The following is a 27,141-nucleotide window of genomic DNA, read 5'->3' on the forward strand; positions in this document are numbered from 1 at the left end:
ATATATACACACACATTGTTGGTTGTTATCATTCATGCAGAAAAGAATCTGGGAGGAAACATAAGACATTAATAATGATCACCAAATAGATGTAGTTTGATTTTTTTCTTTACTTGTATTTGCGGAATGGGCATGGGTTGCTTTTTTAATAAGATAAAAAACTTTTCGGGAAAAAAAAATAAGAGTTTAAGGAAGTAAGGATGATTGGCCTGGAGAAGAGAAGTTTCATAGGAGACATGGTAGATGTCTTCAAATAGTTGAGCCTTAAGTGGGGAAAAAAAAATTTGTACTGTACAGCTTCAGAAACAGGACTGATGGATAAAAGTTTCACAGTCTCTAACAATCAGAGATGATTAGAAAAGCCACAACGAGCACCCCATCCTTGAAGGGAATTCAAGCAGAAGCTGGAGACCACCTCTCAGGGATGACCTATAGGTAATTCACAGATCGACTGGCAGATTAGATCACAAGACCTGTAAGTTTCTATTGAATTGGGGATTCTGACTCATTTCCTGTTTGACCTAATTTAGTTTTGACATAACTGGAAGAGAGGAGAAACAGGTGGTCATCAGCCTTCAGAGAGTTGAAGTCTGTTCTCTTGCTAATTATTTTTCTGCAACGATCACTGTTTCCATAAATCCTATGAGAAGACACTTGTGTTCCGTCATTCTATGGATTCAGTGTGGAATGGACAGGTCAGAACTGCTAGCAGAGGTTCCTGAGTTGCCCACTCCTCACGCCACCAAATGGCCAGCATCAGCCCTGAAGTACAGTCCCAATGTTGGTGTTTGCCGAGAACAGACGAAAGAATAGGCAGTGTCTTTGGAGTTCAGGAGTCTGTGGTGCTATTTGTGTCTTCTGTATCAGTCAGGAATGGCTAATAGAGGCCTGGTCTAATGGCTTAAACGAATTAGGCGTTTATGTGTTCACGTAAGAGTAGTGCACAGGAATACCATGCAGGACTGGTATGGCAGCTGTACAACGTCCTTGGAGAACCAGGCTCCTTTCTTCACCACTATCCTACGTACAGAGCTTACAGCCTCAGGAGCTTCAGCCATCACTTCTGCGTTCCAGGCAGGAAAACTGGAAGAGCAAAAGGTAAAAGTGGTGCTCCTCTGAGTTTTAAAGAACTCCCCTAGAAGTCCTGCTCAGTAGTTAGTGCTTCTGTTTCATGGGCCACATCTTACTGCAAGGGGTGGGGGATGGAAAATGATGCAGTGTTTTTACTAGGTACTTTGTTATCTCATTAAAATCCAGCGTTCTGGAACTAGGGAAGTAGGTGGATATAGGGCAAACAATAGCAGTCTCTTCCCTTCTCGCACAGTCCTTCTATAAGGATAGTGGGGATTACTGCGTACTTTATAAAGATGAGAAAACTGAGAAGTGGTCGTGAGGACTTGTTTAGAGCCACAGAATGTCAGTGATGATGTTGGTCGCAACACCCAGCTTTGAAAAAATGAGAGAACACAAAGACAGAAACCCATGAACATCTGTGGACAAACACCAGCTGTGAGCCCAGGGCCACCTCTCCCTGTGGAATCAAACTGGCAGATGAGAGAGGCTGCAGAGGTCAGTGAGGACGAAGGTGGCAGGTCACTGGGGCAGATGTCTCAGTGATGGTGCTCCGTGCTCTGTGTCATTCCCTAGGTTGGCAAAAGGTAGACAGCTTTGGCCTTGGCTCAGCTGGGAGAACAGATGGGCAGGAATTCAGCACAACTCCCAAATCAGCCAGGCGGCAGACTGCCTCCTTTCCTTCTCTGGGTCAGCCAAGGCTACGGTTTCCACCTGGTCACAGCCAGCTGCAGAGGCCCAAGACTGAAGCCCATGACAGCTCGGCTAGGAGCACCTAGGAATGTGCCATCCCACACCTGACTGTGAGGGGCCATCAGGAGAACAAGCAAGGGCAGGTGTTTCTCCCAGCAGTGAGGGGACATCTGCATTGAGCTGCCCAGCAGGAGAAAGATTAGATTTCTCTGTGCAAAGCAAACAGCTCCTTATGGCAGTCACATCTCTGTCCTGACTCCTTTTGAGCATAGGGCTATACGGAGAAAACCAGTTTGTTTGAAAAAGGCCTGGAGCGCTGTTCTTTCTCATCCCCTTTATCTACCATAGGAATAATGGCAATGTGACCAGAGGTGTAAGGGGAGCCCAGGACCTACTCTGAAATACATGTAATGCAAGTGGAGGCAACTCCTCCCCACATCTGAGGAGGGGAAGGTCTTCATAGAAGGGAAACAGAAACAAAGCAAAAGTAGACAGGAACATGTGTTTAGCTTTAGACACGGGACATAAAATGCAGTTTTGCTGCAGTTTCTGGTGAGAGCATGTGGTATAGGAGGAAGACGGCCGAACGTCACAGGGTTTGCTTGGGAGGAAATGACCAGGCCCAGAGGGAAAGAAGCGTTCCCTGTTTCACCTTCCAATGCTTACATCAATTTTGGATTATCTGTGTATTTACTCCCCATTCATTGACTCTGTAATTAAGTTGACTGAAATCTGTGTAGAATTCTATGTAGCCAGGCTTTCAGAAAAGCTTTTTAAAATAAGTGTGGAATAGAAATTTGGTAGTGAAGAGCACTACCATGCTCCTTTGAGAGAAAAGATGAGAAAGGGACTGGAAGGAGAGGATGGCTAAACGGAGGGAGGGCTAGCTGTGGTGGCCCCACCTTCCTCAGAGGCTGTGCCCTGAAAAGAGCCACTTCTGAGCATTCCACTGACTTTCCTTTTCCACGAAGCTTTGGGCACCTCAGGCCTCTGCAGTTGTACAATGAGGCTCTTCAGACAACTATAAAGAACTTCCAGCTCTTGCTCCCTCACCCCAGGCCTCCTGTAATCTTGAGACCCTAGATCTGCTCACATGGCCTTGGGAAGGCTGGTCAGACGGCCAACAGGGTCTGGCCCCACCTGCCTTTCCCTTTCCTCCTTCAGCAGCGTAGCTCCTCGCCCTCACGAGGGCACAATCAGGGCTGAGAGCCTTCATGAGCCCCCCTTGGTCCTCTGGGGTATGAGGAGTCAGCAGGGACACATTCCCCATCTCCGCTAGGACCATCTGCGCTCAATTATAAGCCCTTTGGAAGCAAGCAGAGGGCTGTTTAGCTACTGCTGGTTCTCTATGATTAGCTTGTTCTTGTTTTTTGAACATTGCACATGGTGCAGCCAGCTGTGAGAAGCATCCACCATTCAAAGCTTTTTCTCTCTCAAAAAGAAAAGTGCTAAGCTGGTTGTTTTAACTATGGGCAAAGAAAAAACATTTAAAAGTGTTACTTTCTGGGTAAGTTCCTTTCCATACCTTTTAATTCTACTCTTTCCAGGACTGGGACCACTCCTTTGTCTGTATTTCACAGACCCTATATAGGCACTTGCTTGCTGTAAATGAGCCTTGTTTAACATCAAGATAGTGTGTAATTCCAGCTCATGCATCCATATTTCAGTAGCCTCTCCTCTCCCTTATTGTGTATTGAGAGAGACCAGATGTTAAGGCATCCTTTTAATAAAACCATTCCAGAGACTCCACTCTGCAATGCACTAAGGAGCCAGGGCTAACTGCAGAGGCTTACCTTCTTCCCAGGTGCTGGGCCAGGAACAAAGCAACACTACTTTGTTCACACTTGAAATCCTCAGTGTTCTCTGCAGGCAAGAAGCAGTTGGCTGGGTTTGGCTCTACACCAGCATGAAAATCACTAGGGGTCTTAATAAAATGGTTATTTCTGGGGCTACATCATGGATTTGAAATCCAGACTCACATGTGAGTGGAGAGCCCAAGAAGCTGGAGATTTGGGAGTCGTGTGAATAGTGATAATGGAAACCACGAGATGAACTACAATTCACAGGCAAAAGAATATGGCAGTAGAAAAAGATAGGTAATTGGCCAGGCGTGGCGGCTCAGGCCTGTAACCCCAGCACTTTGGGAGGCTGAGGCGGGCGGATCACTTGAGGTCAAGAGTTTGAGACCAGCCTGGCCAACATGGCGAAACCCCATCTCTACTAAAAATACAAAAAATTAGCGCTGCGTGGTGGCATGCGCCTGTAGTCCTAGCTACTTGGGAGGCGGAGGCACGAGAATCACTTGAACTCGGGAGGCAGAGATTGCAGTAAGCCAAGATCATGCCACTGTACTCCAGCCTGGGCAACAGAGCGAGACTCCATCTCAAAAAAAAGAAAAAGATCCAGGTAATTACAGTCCCTTTGCCTCACATTTCTGAACAAGGTAAATAAACTCATTTCTTATTCTCACAATATACAGGATCTATGATAAACAGCAGCACAATTATGCCAATAACCACAAGGCATGCCTATAGATACAAAAAGTTCTTTGTAGCATGGGTTCGGTTGGTTTTTATCTATCAAGTAAATTTTCTGAAATTTAGAAAACCATCTAAATATGGAATAAATGGTTTTACTTACCATGCTGAAGAAAAAGAAGTGTCTAAATGTTTAGCAGAAATATTACTTCAAAAGTGATTTTACTTTTTTTTTGATAAGTAATTTTAAGCATGCCCAAGGATAAGAAAAATCTGTACCAATCATGGGTTATTACATTGAGCATAACGGGAGCCACTGTCTGAGAAAGGAATTATCAATATGGAAAGAAAATGAGAAGCAATCCTGTGTTGTTGGACTAGAATTGGAGGTACTAGTGTGAATTCATGGTTTTCAATATATGGATATGAAAGTAAATTTAGATATTAATTTGAAGCAAATTTAGACAACGTGTGTACATATGTGTGTGCATACATGTACACAATTCCGAAGTTCTGACCACTGAGCCTGGGATGAGTGGCACCACAATAGTAAGCACTCCAATCTAACCTTTTATTATAATTTTCTACTAAAAGCAAGCAGGGCTGGAGTAGAGAAACCTGGAATGTCTCATTGTCAAAAAATACAGCAGTGCCCAAGTAGATGGGGAACACGTCAAAAGTACACAGGGGCTAACCTAAAGGTGCTCCCAGCGGCCATATTTGAGACCAGTTACGCATCGAAAGAAATAATGATGTAACAAACCATAACCCATTGAATAAAAGAAGAAACTACAAGTCCATACTAGGATGAGTTGATGAATATCTCTTATCTGAAATGCTTGGGACCAGATGTGTTTCGAATTTTTTTGGATTTTGAAATATTCACATTATCCTTACTGGTGGGGCATTCCTAATCACAAACAATACCCTTAATTGTTTACAGAAATATATACTAAAGTATTTAAAGGTGATAGGCCTATTGGGTTGGCAACTTACTCTCAAATGGTTCAGGTTCTGTACTTGTAATTTTTGTGTTTGAGAATGTTTCAAAATATGTTTTTTTTTAAAGTATAATTTCCTTTTTATTTGCATCTATTTATGACTCAAAAAATGACTAGTTATTATGAAGACACTACTGTTGAAGATGGATATTTTAACATGGAGTTTCAACAAAATTACTTCTTGAGACAGAGTTGATATGTTTTTTAAATGACGTGATTTTAAGCATATATTTGAACAAAACTAAAACATTTACTATTATGAAAATAAAAAAAGATCAGTGAATCAATGTACTCTTCTAGACTGAATTAAGGTAGACTATTCAAGGTTTCAAAAAAGTTTGGCTGGGGCAAAATAAGTTTTACAAAACCCATGTCATCCAAAATTAAGATGACGTGTAGCAGCAAGAAGTATTCCAATGTCTCATAACCAGTTCTCGCAAGCAATGTGTATTCCTTACTTTAAGAAAGTGTCAAACAAATAGAAAAATCTGGAAGAATTTACTAAGTGTAATAAATTAGAGGTAAATCGTAATAAAAGAATTTATGTCTCACAAAAATATTCACCAGTGGGAGTTTTCTTCTACCAACTTCTCAGAGTCCTTCTAGCCCCCTCTTCACTTCTGAAAGATGTGATTTACCAAAATCTGGTTTACATTTAACTTTTCAGGGACACATGACCTGAAAAGAAAGATGTCAGATAATACTGACATTGCCTATGCGCTTTCTAGCAATCCTTCTGTAAGTAATCAGAATTGGGTCCAAATGGCATAGAATCAAACATTATGTATCATGCCAAATACCACTTTCTGCCCAACAAAATTTCATTTTTCTCCAGTAATGAAGAGGTGGACATTCTTCTTGGACTGTAGCATCTGTGCTGCCCGCTCCACACCAACCACGGCAGCTAACCTCTGGGCATCATACTTGGAGTAGAGAACAGTGCAGGTCCACGTGGCCTCTTCTCCTCTATTGGTGGCTCTCAGCATATTACAGATTTCACTGTAAAAGTGTGGATATGTCGGCAGTTCATAGAAAATCAGGTTCCTGATGCCTTTTATTGTATACCTGTTAGAATTGGAAAGAGAGAGCTATGTCAACTTGAGAAACAAGTTCTAGAAAAACTACCTAGGAGTTGTACAGAGGCATAGTTCATGCTTGTTGCTTCCTGCTAATGGAGAAAAACAGTGGCACAAATAACAGAACAAAAGTTATTCTAACTTGAGGTGGCAACATATTCGAATTCCTTTTATGACAACATATTCGAATTCCTAATATTTGGCTTAAGATAATGATCAAATAAATACACATTTATTGATCCTACGCTGGGTAGGCTGAGGTATCATGAGAAAGAACAGTAGACCAGGATTTTAAAATCTGTCATAGAAAACTTAAAAAGCAGGCACTTAAAATGGAACATTAGCCTTATTATAATCAGGCAGAAAAGAATAGAGACCAGGTCAGACCCAGTACATAAAATAAGTTGTACGGATTGTAAATACACTCCCATTAGTCTTTTCTTGCCACTCTGGAGACATGTGAACTCCATGGCAGATGTCCCAAGTTCATCCATTTACAAAACCCTGCCCAAGGACCCACTAGGCATCATGAGAAAGCAATTAGTTTCAACAGCGTATGCATTTCCATTTCTTTCCCGGCTGCACAGTGCTGCCCTGTGGTGGGGGGTGGTGTACACCCCAGGGACTGACTCACAGTATGGTTCAGTCAGGCTGAGGTCAACCGTTCCCCTGTGGGATTCCATAACAAAAGATTTTATATGTTGACAAGCTTCTGATTTTTCCTGTTAAGTTTCTCTCATACACAGAAGATTACTGTGTATGCAGCATTACTGGTCTCAACCCACTAGAACCACCAGAATAATCCTCCAGTTGTGATAACCAAAAATGTCTCCAGATATTGCCAAATGTCCCTGAGGGAGCAAAATTGTTCCCCAATTGAGAATTAAACTAGATTAAAGAAACAAAAGCAGTAAGTTAACCAAACGTTATGTATGATCCTTACTGAATCCTTTTTGGCTGGAGGGGAAAGAGCTATAATGGTCATTTTGGTGACAACTAGCAAAATCTGAATATAGACTAGATATCAGATGATATTATTGTAGTAACATCAGGTAGCACGATAATGGTGCTATGGTTAGATAAAAGAGTGTTTTTGTTTTTAGGAGCTACATGCGAAAATATTTAGGGATGAAGTGTCAATGAAGACTCACGCTACTTTACTTTCAAATGGTTCAGGAAGAAAAAATAAGAGATGTGAGTGGGGATAGAGAGAAGATGGGTGTGTGCAAATGTGATAAAATGAGAACAGCTGGTGGAATTTGGGGTAAAAGCATTTATAAATAAACAGATGTTTATTGTTAGTCTCTTAACAATTTTCTTTCACAATGAAATCTTTTCAAATAAAAACCTGGGGGAAGAGAGGATGTGGTAGAGCTATATATAGTAACTTAAAAAATATACACAAAAAAATCCACAATATACAAATATACAGGCCAAAATGTTAATGTCTTTGAATTTTTTTAAATGAGCACATAAAACATCTAAGACAAAGGAAAAAAAATCCTTAAAACAAAAAAAGATCCTCATTTTAGTATTTTTTTAAAAAACACCTGTGTGTGTGCATGCGTGCATGTGCACACATGCATGCACACATTTTTCATATAAAAAAGATGGAAAAAAGTTACCAAAGAGTATTTATATCAGGGCAGTGAGATTTTTAACCTAAAATTTCCAATTTCTCTACAATAACTGTGTAATACCCTCAATCAGGAAAAACAAAACAATAAAACCGTTAAGTGTTATATTAAACACACACACACACGAAAATCTGTCTCAGTCCCAATGCAACCACAATAGAGACTAAGTATCTCATGGCAACAGAGAACATGGCCAGGGCCTCTTCCAAGGGGCAGTTAGTGCCAAGTCTCCATAGCTTGAGCACCTCTTACCCCTGCCTTCCTCCTCCCTTATATATGCTTTGTTTTCAGTGACTCCTGCAAACACAGCCTCACCCTGACAGGACCTTCCACATGTGTATTTCACCGGCCACTGTTGAAGACAAATGAGGCAACCACAATGAACTTGAAAAGCGGCTCCTTCCTATGGTCCATAAAGACCAAGTCTACTACTTCTAGAACTGGGATTCTCATGTAGGGGAAGGGAGTAATCAGAAACTCCCACCAGCCTTTCCAAACTCCACAAATCCCACCTCTAGTTTCTGACTTGCCTCCTGGTTGAGATCCTCCCTGCTGTGGAAACCCACTGATAACGCACTGGAAAAGAGCTGTGACCCATCGTTGGGAGGGCAATCATGACCAAATGTTCATTCAATCCTAAGATTCTGCTAGTTTAATCTTCCCCAAATAAAACAAATCTTCAGGTTAAAAAATTTTTGCTAACTCAGAAATGAATTCTAATCTTCCTAACATTGCCAGCTGTCATAGAGAATACAAAAACAGAGTCAGATACTACAATATAAAATACATGTACATTTTCTGGCCGGGCACAGTGGCTCATGCCTGTCAACCCCAACACTTTGGGAGGCTGAGGTGGGCAGATCACACGAGGCCAGGAGTTCAAGATCAGCCTGGCCAACATGGCGAAACCTCATCTACTAAAAATACAAAAATCAGCCAGGCGTGGTGATGCAATTCTGTAATCCCAGCTACTCAGGAGGCTGAGTCATGAGAATTGCTTGAACCCAAGAGGCAGAGGCTGCAGCGAGCCGAGATCACACCACTGCACTCCAGCCTGAGCAACAGAGTGAGACTGTCTTTAAAAAAAAAAAAAAAAAAGTACTTTTTCCCAGGTCAAATTAAAAAAAAAAACAAAACAAATCACAAAGGCACTGCATACCAAAACACCCATCATCACCTTGGTGATCTCTCGAGCAAAAAATTCTATAGTTGGAAACCTCGAGATAATTAGCTGTTGCAGAACTCTAAAGCACATTATTTTCATTCATCTTCTGCAAAAGAAACACCAATTAACCTGGCCCCGGGCATAAAGCAAATGGCATATGCTGAGATTTGTTCTTATCGTGACTTTGAGGGCAACATGGCTTGGTAAATAAACAGACAGTGTAATACAGGGGACTGTCCTGCTTACAAAGGGCTCCATGCCCTGTCCTTGAAAAGCTGCTGAGATATTAAAGAGCAGTCCTCATCCCAGCTTAATTCACAGTTGCCATAGACAATCACACTGGGAAGTTTTCCAGTCCATCCACTTCACTTAAAGGGCTTGCTTTCATTTGTCAAGATGACAGAAAGCTAAGAGCTTTTAAGACCTGATGAGTGCAACTTCCCCAAATACTTTCCAACATGAATGGAAACGACAACTTACTGGAATAGAGCAAATAATGAGGCCAACAAGCAGGCATTCATTAACACTCTTTGGCCAAGCAGCCTTCTCTGGGTAGCCAAGAATGGAGCCTGGGAAACACAAATTTAATCAATCCTCAACTCTCTCAGAGGTCATGCCATGCCAGCTTTGCTATGCCTAGGCAAGCTGCTGGGACTCCTCCCTCCCCATCCTGGTAACAAGAACGTTATCTGGGGAGCACCATCCTAATCGTTTTAGCATAAACTAAAAGGTAATGCAATGCCAAAGTGCATCATCTAATGTGCTCCAAAGCTTGGGAGATTTCTGGCGTATCTGTTTAGGATTCTCTGAGAAAATGCACCCATTGTGAGTTAATAAAACAGTAAAGTCAGAACTTAAATCCACTGGACATTATTGTGAAATCAGGATGAGGTAATAGAATATAATTTACATATCTCTACAGGCAAGGGTTAAAAAAAGCCTTTTCCATACTATGCAACCATGAAAATTGAAAATAAAAATCTAAAAATAAAATAAAAAAAGCTTTTTCTATTTATCAACAGAGAGAGACTTAGCAAAACAATAAAATACATGAGCTCTAGGGCCAAAAGAGCCGCCACTATCCCAAACAGTAATAGAAGGCTCAGTATTACTAACCCTCTAATTAAAGTTTTTTTTGTTTTTTTTGTTTGTTTGTTTGTTTTTTTTGAGACGGAGTTTCGCTCTTGTTGCCCAAGCTGGAGTGCAATGGCACGATCTCAGCTAACTGCAACCTCTGCCTCCCGGGTTCAAGCGATTCTCCTGCCTCAGCCTCCCGAGTAGCTGGGATTATAGGCACACACCACCACACTCAACTAATTTTTTATATTTTTAGTAGAAATGGGGTTTCACCATGTTAGCCGGGATGGTCTTGAACTCCTGACCACAGGTGATCCGCCTGCCTCGGCCTCCCAAAGTGCTGGGATTACACGTGTGAGCCACTGCACCTGGCCTGAGTTTTTAAAAAAATAACATGAAGACCAATCAACTTATTTTGTCAAAGTCACCTGGTAGGAAATCTAAGCAAATGCTGAAACCCTTCAACATTCAACTTGAAGCCCTTACCCTTTTACCTCCTGCAAATGTCAAGGAGCCCACAGTCCTAGTTCTCCTTGGTAGGGAGTATCTGTGCATACCTCAGGAACACCGCAACTGTCTGGAAACTGACACTGTACTCAGCCTCCATCTCCCCAGAAAACACAGCTCTCAATGCTTTTGTCTGTGCACTGAGGGCAAACAGAGGGAAAAAGTCTAGACAGGGACAACTCAAGTGAATACAGGGAAGGTCCCTCCCCTTCCTTGTATTCATTTGAGTTGTCCTGTAATGTCCTTCTTGCAGTGTATAACCACAGCTACACGCCAGGTCTATAGACAGGGTATGCTTTGGTTTCTACATCCTTCTTCAGCAATGCTCATTTTGGGAGAAAACCGACTAACCAACCAAGAAGAGTCTGTCCAGACCAAAAACTCTCTGGCTACTTTGTAAGAGTGCGAGAGTGAGGGATGATCTCATAACACCACGAAGCCTGCCATGCATTCAGAGCAGGCCATGATTTGTCCTGCACTTCCCCTGCAGAGAGGAGACTTGAAACCTGGCACTACTTTACCTTTTGTAGAAATGGAAGCGCTCTGTGAAAAGTAGAAACTGTTTCTCTCCTTGAAGGAAGAAGTGCCTGGCCCTGGAGACACCAGACTTCTGCGTGTACTCGCAGATGTGGGTAAAATTCAGTTCCTCCTTCTTGAAGTAATTTCGAAGACGCACGAAGTCAAAGTAGGAGGGGATATAGATGAGCGTGTGAGACATGACTGCATCACGATACTGCGGCAAAATCTTGTTCACAAAAAAGTTAAACCTGATTTGGAATGGCAAAGGGCAAAGTTAATGTCTAGAGCTAAGCTTATGGTGTCTCTTAACTGTGTGACCCTGAGCAAATCACAATCTCGTGTTACAAGATTACCTCCCCAGAGGCCAATATGATTTACCTCCTCTCAAAGAGATTATGTAAGGATAAAACTTGATAAGCACACTAAAAAAATAAGTGTCAACACTATTCATTGTAAAAAACAGATGTAATACCATTATATCCCAGAGAATTATTCTAGGAAGTACACACCACACTATTCAGTCAGTCAGTCAGTCAGTCAACAAATAATTACTGAACATCTACCATATACTAAGCCCGACTAAGCTTCCTTGGGGTCCCCTAACTAAACACAATTAAGAAAAAGGGGGAAATTATCTATACAATTAAAAAAATAGTTCTTTCCCTGAGGGGCTTACGATTAACTTGCTGACATGAGACACTTTGTAGCATAAAGCTGTATAATTTTAAAATGCCACAGTCAAGAGTGAAAGAGTCCTGATTTACAGTAATAACCCTGCTACTAACTAGTTATGAGACCTAGGCCAAGTCACTATTTCTCTCTGTGCTTCAGTTTCCTCCTCTGACAAATGACATAATTAAGTTCAATTATCTCATCCTGATTTGGTAAACAGTAATCAATAAAAGCAAAATGGAATCCAATTCTAGGTTTGTACACCCAAGTCAAATTTCTCTATGTGGTCCCCAGGGGCCTGCTGGGAGCAGTGGGTTACCTGGCATCAATCACTGAAGCTAGGTTTTCAGCTTCCATCCTCTGGAAGACATGTGGGAGCTGCACCAGGACATGACTGATAGAGCCTGTCATTGGGACATTCCTCACGGCCACCTGCCAGTAGTCAACGAGAGCGTTAGGTGGACAGCCATCCCCTTCTTGACCAGAAGCTATCCCCTCCTTCTACCTCAGGACCCAAACAATAAACAGTGCTCATGAAGATACTGAGGAAACAAGACGAGAACCCACCTGGCCTTGCATGTTGACGCAGTACTTGTTGAACACTGAGTTGATCTGGGCATCCTGAAGGGCCCCAAATAGCAGTGTCTGGCGATAGTATTTGGACCAATTATTGAGGCTCCACATCCGCACTCGAGAAAAGTCTACCCCATGTGAGTCCAGGGGTAGTAGGTTCATGTGATTCATCAAATGCTTTGAGTGGGAAATAATACTACCATTAGTGTTGACTGAGCATTTACATGTTGGACATTGCTAAACATTTTCCGAGTCTATCAACTCATGTACTATCATCTCCTAAATTATAACAAGAAAACTGAGGCTCACATGGGTGAGTGACTTGCCCATGGTCAGCCAAACATCCCCAATGAGGAGATAAGCTAAAACTGGCCCTCCTGGAATTTTAACAAATGATCAAAATGGTACCTACAGGAATGTTCCTTTAAAATGAACTTCTGAAATGCCACACTGGTCTCTCTATGGGTCCCTAAGTCCCAGACTTGGACAATAAGGGAAATGCCATGGAAAACAGAGCTGCTGTCCCTCAATGACCTGGTTCTCAAAACATTAGGAATAGTCGCAGTGTCACCCTACCTGTCTTTTCCTCAAATCTAAGAATATAACTCGACTATGCCAAAATGCCTTTTCCATTTTAATTATATTTTTACCTTGTAATAGATATTGAAGGGTAATGAGTACAATAAATTTATTTCCTACTTTAGAAGTAAGTTCTACCCTTCATTTGTCCCAAACTTCCTGCAAGCTTCAAGACACAGGGTTGTAGAAGGGGTGAGTTCCCATATGCCTTAGAAACATAAACCTATAGTTCCTGAATAAGGATTGTTCCAAAGCAGTTTTTCAGTCCTAAAACTGATAACACTGCAGAGTGTGTGGAGAAGGAGAAAAAAATTACAGTACAAATTACATCGGGTAATAAAGACATCCTATATTTCTCTACAAAACAAGATCCCACTTTAAAAAATCTTGAGAAGGGTATTCCCATCTTCACTAAAGACCAAACAAAACAGCATAAGCAAAAACCACATGTGGGATTATGTTAGGAAAAGATGTTCCTGGTGAGGACCCATCCATCCGTCAACCTATCCCATCCACCCATCCACCCACCCTAAAGTTAGTAGAAAGAAATTTTAAGGGAAAGAAATCTTTTCTGGAGATTTGAAAATGACTGACAGGAATTTTAATCTCTAGATAGTTTAATTATGGACAACCTCTGGGTAGAAAAGGGGACAAAAGACTTTTTCAAATTAGAAAATGTGGAGTGTGTGTTCTTGCTTCCAAACAGAGTTCTAATCTGGACTTAAATAATTCTTTAGGACTTAAACCACTGGGTGTCTTATCCCTCTAAATATGAATACTGTCCCACTGAATGTGAATGGCCAGCATTACCAGGACATGCTCCCAGTTCTGCATCAGGTAAATGTCAGCTTGATCAATGATGAGAAGCTCAATAGAAGACAGAAAGTCAAAATCTCTCTTCTTCTCTCCTTCTCCACCAATGATGGTCCTCAAGCCCAGGGGGGAAGCAATGAGGATATCCGAAGAGTAAAATGGGGCATAGAGTCGGATGCTTCTCTGAAGTATTGCCACTCCTACACAAAACAGCCAAGTATACACCAATTCATTAGTTACTACCAAGCCATTACCTTCCACCTTCTCAAAGCAGTCCACCACTTCTATTGCTTCCATATCTCTTATGTTCCTCTTAGCATGTAACTGTGCTCAACTGCTTTAATTATTAAAACATAAGAACAAGATAAATCTTTCCCTTGCATCTATAGTCCCTTCTAGCTTCTACCTTCTACCTTCTCTTCCTTTCCGTCACTATCAAACTGCTCCAGAGAATTCTCTCTACTTTCAAATATCTCCTTCACTTCTCACTCCACTGCAATCTGGCCTCTGATTCTCAGGAGTCCAGAGAAATGACTCTAGCTAAGGTCTCCACAGTCCTCAGTCACCAACAGGATGAACACTTTTGAGAGCTTCTTATGAGGAACGTACAAATGGCACAGAATATACAAACAGCTGCCTTGCAATGCTCTTTTCCTTGCTAATAGTTTCCATGACTTCAACTCTCACTTTTGCTTCTATCACTGACCTGGCCCTTGTCTATCCTTCCAGATCCAAATAACTCTTCTTCTGCAAACTGGTGGATTCACTTGTCAGCTCTGCTCTCATGCTGCATAAAGCTTTGGGTAAACTGACTCACTGATGATGGCTTTAATGTCACGTTCACACAAATGTGTATTTCCAGCCCATATCTTTTTCCTGAGCTCCAGAACAATATACCAACTGCTTCCTGGACAGCTATATATGTTCCAAACAAAACACGAGCTCTCGTCTCCTTATGCCTTACGTTCCACCATACCGAAGCCTGTGTGAATCATAGGTCATTCCAAGCTTAGTCACCCTGATGCCTCTGCAACAAGCAGTTTCCTGTCTGAAATGTTTTCCTCCACTCAGCCACCTCCCTTTGAAACTGGCTGAATCCTACACAGGTTTCTACCTAGTACAGATGACACCTCCACCACAACATCTTCCCTAACCACCCTGCCCCCATTTTGGGTAAGGGGGTTTGCTTTAAATGCTCTGAGAACAACCGCTGCACACGTATCCTGCACTGCCTGCTCCCTGTCGTAGGCTGGATTTCCTTAGCAATGGGAACTATAACTTTTATTTCTATATTTATTTGCATATTCCCAACTTCTTAACAGTGCCTGGCACACTGTAGATACTCAATAAGTATTTGTGAATGAGCATATGTGACTAATGAACATTTTCCCAAGAACTTTACTCTATAAAGGTATAACCAACCAAAGTCAATGGGAGCTGAATGAGAGACAAGCAAAAATGTGAAAATTTGGGTGGAGGTCATGTGTGGAGATTATTCAGGGTAGGCATCTATGTAGCACACAGGAGAAAGTCCACCTTTATGTAGAGACAGTCATTTTATTCAGCCTCCCCAGAATGACCCCATCAGCCCCATCACTTCCAACATCCTAGAGCACCCCTTGTAGCATCTATCTGCTACCAGCTATGGGTGTGCTTTCACACTTCTGTTATAAACTTGCTATAAATTTCTGTTATAAATGTACATGTGCCTTTCATATATGGCCTCAGAGATCCTCCCCACTCCACTGGCCTAATGTCCACCCGATTAGCCAAGGCAAGACTCTCCCATGGCAAACAACATGTCTCAAAGGCACACTGGTTCTGTTAAGAGGCGCAGTGAGTGATCCACTGGGAAAATATCTAATTCCAGCTTCTGGTCTCCAGCTATGTAGACCTTCACACTTTAGATCTCAAAGTTGATAAGGAATAATTACCAATCCTGAAGTGGTCGTCAATATTGCCCACAAATACGGCTTCATAATCCTCAGGCCTCTTCAAGTTGGGTGGTCTCTCCTCGGGATCTGATCCATATTCTCCCTGAAACCTCTTTTTGTTGCTCACAATGATTTTCTTCTTGCTGTCACCCTCAAGGAGGCTGATGAAGAGCTGCACCACCCGCAAAGCAGCTTCCCGGAATGGCACCACTATCAGTACCTGTGCAGAGAGCAACAGCAGCCTTAGTGGGTGCAAGAGGAAGGAACCGGATTTTGAGGTGAAACTGCTGAGGAAGTGGAGCTAAAAACCTCCATGTAGAGCAGTGGCTTCCAGCCAAGAAACATACCTATGTTACCCCTTTTGTGCAGGGCCTGGCTCAACACCAGAAACTGAGCACCTTTCATATAACCCCAGCACCATGACCTGCAGACTTTAGACCCATCAGTCCATGTGAGACATTTCTCAAGCAGAATTTGGAAATACCTTTTACAATAAGCCAATGCCTCTAACAGATACGTCTACCAGTAAAAACTCAAGGACATAAACACGTGAGCTCTTTGAGGGAAAGATTTCTGTGTCTCCCACAGAATTAGTGCAATATTTTTATCCTAAAGACACAGTGAATAAATACATGCCAAATAAATAAATGGAACAAGTAGAGAAGAAATAAAGCGGGTAAGAAAAAGGATTAACACATCATTACATTTTTAGTGCATTCTCTAGTACAGTCTTTCAGAAATGACAAGCATTTCTAAAAAAAAAAATGACCACAATTAATGGGAAAAACAGGACTCAGCTTTCTAAGCATATTCAAAAATATTTAAAGTTACTATTGAGAATAAAAACCAAAGATGCTTAATAAATGGTTAATTTCTAATTTCCTATTGTAAACAATGGACATAACCCCAGTTAAATCACGTAACTCACCAAATTATAATGTTTCATAGATAATCTGCCTCTTATTCTCCTATGTAATTCTAAATGGAAACAAATAACCTTATAACCTTGATGTTCAAGCCCCAAGGAGTGCAGTGGACTCAGCTTGGTACAGTTACAGAGATGGTGGACCAAGATTTAAGAGGACTGGGTTATTGTTCCAGCGGTGACACTAAGTAAGCATCAGGGCTTTGGTCTCCCCCGCTATTACACAAGGGAGTTTGACTAAGAAATCTCTAAAGGCCACATTAGTATCAAATTTCTAGAATCCTATTAAACTCAATGGGAAAATTCTAAAAAGATGAGGCTTCTTCAACACGGAGAGATGCAGTTCAGGGCAGGGGGACAAGTCCTGGTTCTATAACATCATGAATAATGTAGACAGAATTGAAAGCCATTTCCTGTTAAGGCCTCAAATCCACTAGAACTTAGACTTATGAATACAAACTCATCACTTTAAGCAGCAATAATTTTACAGTGGCAAATGTAAATTTTTGCTTTCAAAGGCTGACATATGTATGTGGCTTAGTGAAGAGAATCTATAGTTCTTGTCTCATCTTTGCTACTCTTTCCCTGGTTCTCTTTAGCAAGGACCTCTGTGAATTTCTACGAATTTGGGGCTGTCCACAGCTGTAATATGGAGGGACTGGATAAAATGCTCATTAAGGTCCCATCCAGCTTTGACAACCACAAAGAAGAGATTTATAATGGAGTTTTATTTATATACTCTGGGTTTATCTTTAAGGAAAGTGTCATGAAGTGCCTCCTTCTCACAAGTTTCCAGCTACATCCACTGTCAGAAACAGCCCACTAAGCTGTTGCAGTGCTGCTCTGACACTACCTGGCCTACTTAATATGCTCACATTTGGGCTCATTCATTATGCCAGTCAATTATTAAAACACCCAAGTTCCTGCTAAGTGTCAGGCACCTCTGTGGCAGTGCCTTGCAGTCTCCTTCTCGAGAGCAAAGCTTTCCTGCTAGACTCACCTTGGGCCTTGTTAACCCTTGGTCTCTGAAGTCATCATCATCACCCACTCCAAACTTCTGGCTTCGGCGTCTGCTATTGTTGCCAAGCACCTGGGCATTGGCTTTCAGGATGTGATTTATCACATGCAGGCAATACACATGGCGGATCTCTTCCCCGTTCTTCAGAGCAGTCCTTTTTGGGTAGAACAGGTCCCGGTAAGAATTCATAATTAAGAAGAGTTCTTTCTGGAGGGGGGTGAATGGGCTGCTTGATTTTTGGGGACCAGATAGGAACTGGCTGTTGGTCTTAGTCCAGGTGGATTCCAGAGGCTTCTGGAGATGAAGTGACTTTAAGTCAATATCCTTTGGGGGTTTACACGTTTCCAACTTCTGAAACTTAGAGGAAAAGACAAGCTGGCCCAGAATAGGCCACTAGGGGAGAAACAGATCAAGAGCCAAATTAGAAATGAATAACAGTAAATTACATTCACGTAGTACTATATTTAGCAAATTTTTTCATGATTTATAGATCATCTCATTTAAACCTCACAACAGCCCTGCAAGGTAGTTACCATGATACTCATGTTATAGTTTAGGAAGCGCTGAGGTTCATACAGAGGTTGTATGATACAAAGTTTACACAGAAGAAAATGGAGCTGAAGGCCAGACCCCAAGGTTTCTGACTTCAAATCTGAGCTCTTCACCCTATCAGTTGTCCCATACTGTTCTGTGGAATATATTCGGGAAGAATCAACATTCATTCTAGAAACAAAGGGGTTCCATGGTCAAATACCCTTGATAAACATTACAAAACTTAATTCCTCGGAGGGAGATTCACAATGTACATTAGATACTAAAGGTGTTGACAAGTTCTATGACAAGAAATCTGTCCATTTTGTTTAAATCCTGAGGAATACTACTTTCTATTTTGTGGGATACAAGTTTAAGAATTTTTGCATTATAGCTAAATTGCTGATCTAAAAATAGGAGAACCTCAGCAATAAAAAGAAATAAATTACTGATAGCTGAAATAACTTGGATGAATCTCCAGGGAATTATGCTGAGTGAAAAAAAACAATCTCAAAAGGTTACATGCTGTATGAGTCATTTAACATTTTTAAAATGACAAAATTGTAGAAATGGAGACCAGATTAGTGGTTACCAGGGGTTAGAAATGGGGGTGGGGCGGGGTGCAGAGGGAGGTAGATATGGTTATAAAAGGGCAACAAGGATCCGTATTTTGCAGGAAATGTTCTGCATCTTGATGGCAGGGGTAGATACAGGAACCTATGCATGATAAAATTGTACATAAATATAGGCACAGGCATACGCAGTTGAACAGGAGTAAAATCAGATCTGAGTAAGACTGGTAGATTATATCAATGTCAGTTTCCTGGCTGTGACATTATACTACAGTTCTACAAGATTTCATCATTGAGGAAAACTGGGCAAAGGGTACAAGATGTCTTTGTATGATTTCTTACAACTGCATGTATATCTATAATTATTCCCTCAATAAAAATTTCAATTAAAAAAAGGATGACCAACTCTCATGAATGGCATCAGTGGTAAGAACAAAGAAGCAAAAACTGCCCAATATCTGGATAATTTATTTGTGAACCTACCTCAGACATTTCAAACAAATGAACAACAGTAGTACCTACTGTTTTAATGAACACTGTTTTACTGAACACTATGTATTAGTAAACTATTGTATTTTGAGATAGGTATTATTATCCCCCTCTAGCAGACTAGAATAGTGAATAGCAAAAAAGCAGATGAACTTGCCTTGGGTCAGAATGTGACAGCTCCTTGAAGATGTTGGTCTCCAAATCCACTCTTACCCATCATTACATTATCTGGCACCCACACTCCAGCTTCCTGGTGCTTTTTCTAGCTACATCTGTGCCTCACTAGGCTCTTCTAGCCTTCCTATGCCCTGCTTCCCTAGCAAGCCATCTACTGCAGGTGTATATCATACATTCTGGGAGGCCACTAAAACCCAAGACCACTGTTTTATTTAGAGCTTTCTCTATTTGTGACCGGGATGACCAAGCAACACTTACTTTAAGCTCGTGGGTAGTTTGGGGATTTGTGGCAACAGCCTGAATTTCTTTTTCCTTCAGTTCTTTGTTCACATGTTGAAGAAATGGATCTAATTCAGAAATAAAAAATGTCAGCACACTATGCAACTATAGAGGAGTTTTCTGGTCTTCCCCTGTGAAAGACATGTTGATCTTCATTGTGTTAACTCATCCTTTTCTCCATTGACTTTCCCCATCCTCTGGCCAAGTCCAGAGCTTAAAAACTTCTGAAAGGTTCATCTTCCTAAAACATTTCTCTAATTATATTACTTCCCAGCTTGAAAACTTTTGAAGAAACTTCTCAGCCTGGAATTCAGAGCACTTTAGGATATACCTCCAACCTGCATCTTCATTATCATTTCTGGACTATATGGCCCTCAAATTCTTCTGCCTCTGTGCTTTTCCTTCCTTCAACTAAAAATTCCAGCCTCTCCTTCATTTCATTTTTGCATATCCAAATGTTATCAATTTAATGTTACCCACTGAATCACAATAAATACTTCCCAGGCTTACTGTATTAGGCACAACGTTGGCTCCCCTTGTTCCCTAGAGTCATCACTTTCTCAAGTCTTCTACCCTGCCTAACCCACCCATTCCAACACATATACATATATACATGTCTTATCTAGCAGACTGCAAGGTCGCTAAGAACAGGTTCCATGTCTGATTGATCTTGCACTGGGACACATAGACACGACCAATATTCCCCTGAATTGAACAAATGATCCACATGATAGCATCTGCACTCCAAGTAATCTTTAGTATTCTGAGCTAGCCACCCAACCTTCTCTCCCAGTCCCACTCATAAGAAACAGAACAAAGTTAAATGACCCATTCAAGCATCCAAACAGTTAAAATTTCAAATGAAATGCATCTTGTATTAAATATCTAAGAGTGAACAACAGGACATAAGAATTCTAGACGCTAATATATTTGTATGGGCAAAACAACTACAGAAATTATGGGACAGTCAAGCTTCCTAATGTTTCCTCCAAAGTTTCTAAGTTTTAATGGTTCAGAATGGAGTTTGTACTAAAATCGACAAATTCTACCTGTCACTTCTTCTCCTGCAAAATAACCAACAGAACTAAATGAGTCAAATGAGGATTAAAATTTCTGTTTCATTAAAGGTAAAGGTGGGTTGAAGAATGGCAATGAGATCAATGAAGGCAATCAGGATACAGAACGAGACCAGCCTGACTTGCCTACCCAGACACTGGCTGAGAAACTGGACTTGAGACAGCAGGAACCCATCAAAGCCCGCCATAGGCACGTCTTGACCACGTGACTGCCATTTGGTCACAGGAGTGGTCGAGTCTGTGGGAGGCAGGAGACACGGGGTAGGGCTTTTTGGCTTTTGAGGGTCTCCCTGGTAAGAAAGACCACTCAGATTAGCCACCCCTGGGTCTTGCAAATCTGAAAAATTACTGCTCCAAAAAGGAACAGCAAGTGAGGGGTAGAGGAAGTATTTTTTCCTCTTTTTCTTTCTCTTTCCCTTCTTGGGGAGAAAATCAGAAATCTTCCCCTGACCCCAATTTTGAAAATGTGAGGCCTGAGAAGCTGGCCTTCCCTACCATCATTCTTAAGTTGTTTGTTCTCCTAAATGTCCCCTCCAACCCCTAAACACTGAGAAACCCTTGAAAAACACAAAATATCTTTTAGAATTATTTTTCCCAGCTCTAGATCTAGCCACTAAACAGTTTTTATTGCTGTTTGTTCCAATAATAGATTCAATGTGTATTAGTACACAAATTCCATACTAAGCACCTGGTGAATTCAAATAACACAGACTGCGCTATGACCTTGAGATGCTTTCAAAGAAGAGTTGTCTCCACTTTCCTCTTCCAGAAAATTGGTTGCCAGGCTGAACAGTGACTCGTGTTTTGCATCTGTGAACTCTTCGGGGGATGCTTGTGATGTGCCCGGTGGCCCTTCCCCATCTTCTTTTCCCTCAGGGTCAGCAGATAAAGCTACATCTGCAGTTTTGAGAAACACTTTATAAAACTATTTACTCACAAATTATACTTTTGTTGACAAAATTTATTTCCTTAGGCTATACCAACAATAATGTTCATTGATACTATTTATATTTAGGTAAATTCAGGTAGAAAACATAGATTTCAAAATTAAGCCTAATCATCAACACATGATGTGTGATGGTGGGTTTTATGTCTCAATTTGGCTGGGACACAGTGCCCAGATATCTGGCCAAACATTATTTTGGATGTTTCTGCGAGGATGTTTTTGGATGAGCGTTTATTTATTTATTTATATATTGAGACAGGGTCTGGCTCTGTCACTCAGGCTGGAGTGCAGTGGCGTCATCTTGGCTCACTGCAACCTCCACCTCCTGGGCTCAAGTGATCCTCCCACCTCAGCCTCCCGAGTAGCTGAAACTACAGGCATGCACCACCATGCCCGGCTAATTTTTGCATTTTTCTGTAGAGATGGGGTTTTGCCATGTTGGCCAGGCTGGTCTCGAACTCCTAAGCTCAATCGATCTGCCTGGCTCAGGCTCCCAAAGTGCTGGGATTACAGGCGTGAGCCAGATCTCTTTCTCATATACACACATATCCTACCGGTTGTTTCTCTGGAGAATTCGAATTAATATACCCAGTTCTAGTTCTAGGAACTTATTCTAAAATAGTAACCAGACATAGTACACTAAGATGTACATGAGAGGATGTCCAAAGCAGCGAGCGCTGATTATAAGAAATAACTGGGGGAAAAAGGGTCTATCAATGGGGTACAATCATATTTTTACAATGGAATACTATGTAATTAAGAAGCTAATGTGAATCCACAGTCACAGATACAGGAAGTTACGGAAATGTATAAGGCCATTATACAGATACACATAAATAGATATACATACTCACATATATAATCATAAAAATGTAGTCTGAAAGGTTATATACAATGCTAAAGGTGTTTATCTCTGGGTAGCAGGGATACAGGGTAACTATATTACCCTCTTAAATGTTTACAGTAAATATATATTATTTTTATAATGATAAAAAAATTTTCATTTTTAAAAATCCAAAAAAGCAAAGAAAAATAGAAACAAACAAAACAAACTCCTAAGTGTAAGTCAATGAATTTTTATCTCAGTAAAACTGATCAGTTAAAATACCTGGAATGATATATAATACTAGAAGGTATAAAAAAAAAATAAGGCTGTAAGAAAAATAGGCATTAAAATAATGAGTAAAAAGTCACCCAGATATATTCAGACAATGGAATGCTATTCCAGCAACTAAAAGTAGTAAGTGACTAATACATGCACAACACAGATAAATTAGAAAAGCATGAGAAGCAAAAATAGCTAGACACAAAAGGAGTCATACTGTATGATTCAATTTATATGAATTTCTAGAATAGGCAAAACTAATCTATAGTGACAGAAGGCGGGTCAGTGGCTGCCTGATGCCAAGGGTGGGGAACTGATTGCAAAAGGACAAGAAAAATTTCTGGAGGTAATGGAAATGTTCTGTATCTTGATTTGGATGTATACCTTTGTCAAAACCCATCAGACTGTATATTTAAATTGGATACATTTTACTGTATGTAAATGATATCTCAATGAAGGTGATTTTGAAGTTAAAGAAAAAAGTCACCTTCAAGTCTGAGTGAGACAGAGTCCCTGAAGCCTTCCCTAATTTCCACTGGCAGTGTTCAACCACTCTGCCTCTCTTCAACACCTTACATCTAGCTGTTCCATGCAATTGCAAATCTACTGTTTGAAAATTTTTATATATTTTTATGTCTATCTTCCATCAAACTTGGTCTCCCTAAGAGAAGAACAGTAAACTCTTCAATAAATTCAGACAGTCACAAAGAGAGAACTGTGTTCTCCTTCCTCTGTATTAGGAGGTCTTTCACTAGTACTGATGAAGTCCCTGAAATTACAAGCAAAAATGTTATTTCTGCCTAGCTGTGCTAAGAAGGTTCTGTGTTTCCATCAGATTATCAAAGATATAATCAAACCCAACAAGGTTAAATCCCTGTTTTGGATTCATGTCCTTTCATCCAACTCACACAGTATACAAGGTACCATGCCCATGAGATGAACTGTCTATAGTTCTGGCAAAGATGATGAGCCTATACTAAAGACACTTACTCTCTGGACTTTCAGTAGACTCTGCAGCCATCTCTTCTTCCACACTGACATCGCTACCACCATCTTCATCGTTCATTTCTGCATCATCTACAATACTGTCTTCTTCCTCTTCCTCCTCATCTTCCTCTTCTTCATCAGAAACATTCTTTAATGTAGCAAGTAGTTTGTGGTAGCCAGAAACTTGTTCTGGTTCACTCTCTGATTCACTTTCAGAATCTGAAGAATCTGAACTCTCTGACTAAAAGGAAAAGGGGAATTTTAAGAACAAAAACTATATTGTTCTCATTGTTACCCTAAAACTATCATCAAGCCAACATCTATTCAACGAAGCCCAAATTCAAATTTACTTAAAATTGCTAATCTAGCTATGATTCTAGAAGCTCTTCATATTCTCCAAACTGCTACTGCCCCACTTTTAAAACATAAAACTTCAGGTTATGAGATCTAATTTATGTCCCAGGCATTAGGCCACAGGTTTAACAGAACAACAGGATAATTACAAAACAACAAAAGAAAACAGGTTTTTTTTTTTTTTTTAGTTTGTTGTAATACGATAGGCCCTTTGTTCATTTAGCACTATATTTGTGACTCCTTTATGGTAACCAAAAAAGATATTCCCTGTTAGGATTCACTAAGAGCCCTCTGATAAGCCTCTGTAACAGGGCCTAATAGGCTAGTCTCCTGGGACAGTTTCAAACTGTGGCTTCTGTATTAGATACCACAATGGCATTTTTATAGACATCTGCATTTAAAATTAAGTAATACTGCCAAAATAATAGCTTGCATCTGAAATCAAAAGGAATAGAAATGTAATCAAGCTTTATTATCAGATATAATCTTAGTGGCAACAACCCAAAACAAACTACTAAAAAGAAGGTATAAACCATTACCAGTTGACAAATCTGTGGTTTTGCTTCCTTTCTGGAAACCCTAAAAAGAAACAGGCAATGTTACACTCTAACTACTAGTATGTAGAAATTAGGAAAAAGGTCAAATGAGATGCTAAATGAAAAAGGCAGAATATAACATTATAAATACATTTTAGATATAGTCATGCAAAAATTACACATGCACTTGGGCAGGGCTGGCAAGAATATGGTTAATAACTGACAAATGAAAAGTTTAAGGAGGTCACATGACAAACCCTACCGTCACACATGGCTCTCATCCAAAAGAAGGATACAACTTGGCTAAATAAAAGATCTCAGGGTTCATGTTTTTCTAGCAAATTTCTTAATCAGAATGTCCCTCTAAGCTGGGAGCGGTGGCTCATATCTGGAATCCCGGCACTTTAGGAGGCCAAGGTGGGAGAATCACTTGAGCCCAGGAGTTTGAGACCAACCCAGGTAACATACGGAGACCCTGTCACTACAAAAAAATAAGAAAAATTAGCCCGGTGTTGTGTTGTGCACCTGTAGTCTCGGCTACTGGGAAGGCTGAGGCAGGAGGACTGCTTGAGCCCAGGAGGTGGTGGCTGTAGTGAGCCAGGATTGCAGCACTGGATTCTAGCCTGGGCAACGAAGTGAGACCCTGTCTCAAAAAAAAAAAAAAGAAAAGAAAAGAAAAAAAGAATGTCCCTAACTGATGACAAAGCAGCCCAAAGTAGTGGGATGAGCATTGAGATCATAACTGCACCTAGCCATTTCTAGAGAAACCACAACTACTAATACACTTAGTTCCTTATCGTAATTGCATAGATCAATGATGTCCCAACAAATTCTTTAAAAACACACAAAACATATGATGTGACTATAACTAACAATTTATATTTTCAAATGGCTAGAAGGGCAGATTTTCAATGTTCCCAACGCAAAGAATTGATGTTTGATATGATGAATATGCTAATTACCCGGATATGATCATTACACATTGGGTACACGTATTGGTATCAAAATATCACACTGTATCCCACAAATATGTACAATCATTTTATGTAAGTTAAAAATAATTATAAAAACAGGCCAAGCGCGGTGGTTCACGCCTGTAATTCCAGCACTTTGGGAGGCCAAGGCGGGCAGATCACCTGAGATCAGTAGTTCGAGACCACCCTAGCTAACATGGTGAAACCCCGTCTCTACTAAAAATACAAAAAATTGATCGGGTGTGGTGGCCGGCACCTGTAATCCCAGCTACACGGGAAGCTGAGGCAGGAGAATCGCTTAAGCCCGGGAGACGGAGGTTGCAGTGAGCTGAGATCGCGCCACTGCACTCCAGCCTGGGCGACAAAGCGAGACTCTGTCTTAAAAAAAAAAAAAAAAAAAAAAAATTATATATCTCTATATATCTATCTATATATATATCTCTGTCTCTACAAAAAATTCCTAGATCTCTGACCACACAAAAATCCGCCCCCACAGCCGGGCGCGGTGGCTCACGCCTGTAATCCCAGCACTTTGGGAGGCCGAGGTGCGTGGATCACCTGAGGTCAGGAGTTCAAGACCAGCCTGGCCAACATGGTGAAACTCCATCTCTACTAAAAATACAAAAAATCAGCCGGGCGTGGTGGCGGGCGCCTGTAATCCCAGCTACACGGGAGGCTGTGGCAGAAGAATCGCTTGAACCTGGGAGGAGACAGAGGTTGCAGTGAGCCAAGATCGCGCCATTGCACTCCAGCCTGGGCGACAGAGGGAAACACCGTCTTAAAAAAAAAAAAAAAAAAAAAAAAAATCCCCCACACAACGGGCGTACCTCTTAGCATGAAATTACGGGTCAACAAATATGCCCGTGAAGCACTCCATCTCCCGGCGGGATGGCGCCAGAATCTCCCCGGCCGAGCACAGCGGGAGCCAGGGAAGCGTGGGAAAAGACCGGAGCAGCACTATCCGGGAGACCAGAGGACCAAACCCGAGGATACATCTCTGGCGACTGGGGAACCCTGCCACGCCCCTTCAGACCTGTCATAGAAGGGATGCTCCTCGCCGAAATCTCGAAGATGTTTCTTCTGCTTTTTAGTTAGGGTGTTGAGTAGCTGGCTCTGGCTCCGGCTCCCGCGTTTGCCCATAGCGAAAACGTCAAGTTTCCCCACTTGCAAGAGTCGCGTTTTTCACCAGGAAGTTGTCCAGTCAACACAAGCACGTGGGCTCGCTGGCGGCGCTTTACGGCGAAAGCAAAGTGCCATAAAGTAGATCCGCTTTACGTCGCGCTCGTACGACAGGCTTAGAACATCCGGTTCCCGATTCTGCCCCCTACCGCAGCTCTTTGAAAGCACGGGAGTTCGTTCCCATGTGTTCTCAGAGCCC

The 27,141-nt window shown here is 41.3% G+C and overlaps 1 protein-coding gene across 2 annotated transcripts; it reads right to left on the reverse strand.

Moving 5' to 3' along the window:
* Positions 1–5,297: 5,297 nt before the first annotated feature.
* Positions 5,298–27,010, reverse strand: UTP25 (UTP25 small subunit processome component). Of its 2 annotated transcripts, XM_054450004.2 has the most exons (12): positions 26,797–27,010; positions 24,793–24,832; positions 23,903–24,140; positions 21,585–21,758; positions 19,765–19,853; positions 17,720–18,130; positions 15,795–16,014; positions 13,858–14,060; positions 12,463–12,645; positions 12,215–12,327; positions 11,226–11,471; positions 5,298–6,307 (listed from the first exon to the last, which is right to left on the reverse strand). In XM_054450004.2, the coding sequence occupies exons 1-12, from the start codon at positions 26,901–26,903 to the stop codon at positions 6,064–6,066; spliced, it is 2,268 nt and encodes a 755-aa protein (XP_054305979.1). In that variant the 5' UTR covers positions 26,904–27,010; the 3' UTR covers positions 5,298–6,063. The 2 variants fall into 2 exon arrangements, with proteins under 2 accessions (XP_054305979.1, XP_063528543.1); XM_063672473.1 differs by lacking the exon at positions 21,585–21,758 and having other exon boundaries at positions 26,797–26,992.
* Between the last annotated feature and the right edge of the window lie 131 nt (positions 27,011–27,141).

This window comes from Pongo pygmaeus, chromosome 1 (assembly GCF_028885625.2).
Source record: "Pongo pygmaeus isolate AG05252 chromosome 1, NHGRI_mPonPyg2-v2.0_pri, whole genome shotgun sequence".
NCBI classification, from domain to species: Eukaryota; Metazoa; Chordata; class Mammalia; order Primates; family Hominidae; genus Pongo; species Pongo pygmaeus.

What these genes read in the sequence shown, in the direction of transcription:
- UTP25 (XM_054450004.2), bottom strand. Translation starts at nt 26,903, where the DNA reads ATGGGCAAACGCGGGAGCCGGAGCCAGAGCCAGCTACTCAACACCCTA. An exon ending in GTCTACTGAAAGTCCAGAGA is followed by an intron (nt 21,759 to 23,902) that starts GTAAGTGTCTTT and finishes TCAAAACTGCAG; the next exon opens with ATGTAGCTTTATCTGCTGAC. An exon ending in CGCTTCCATTTCTACAAAAG is followed by an intron (nt 6,308 to 11,225) that starts GTAAAGTAGTGC and finishes CAATTCTAACAG; the next exon opens with GTATACAATAAAAGGCATCA.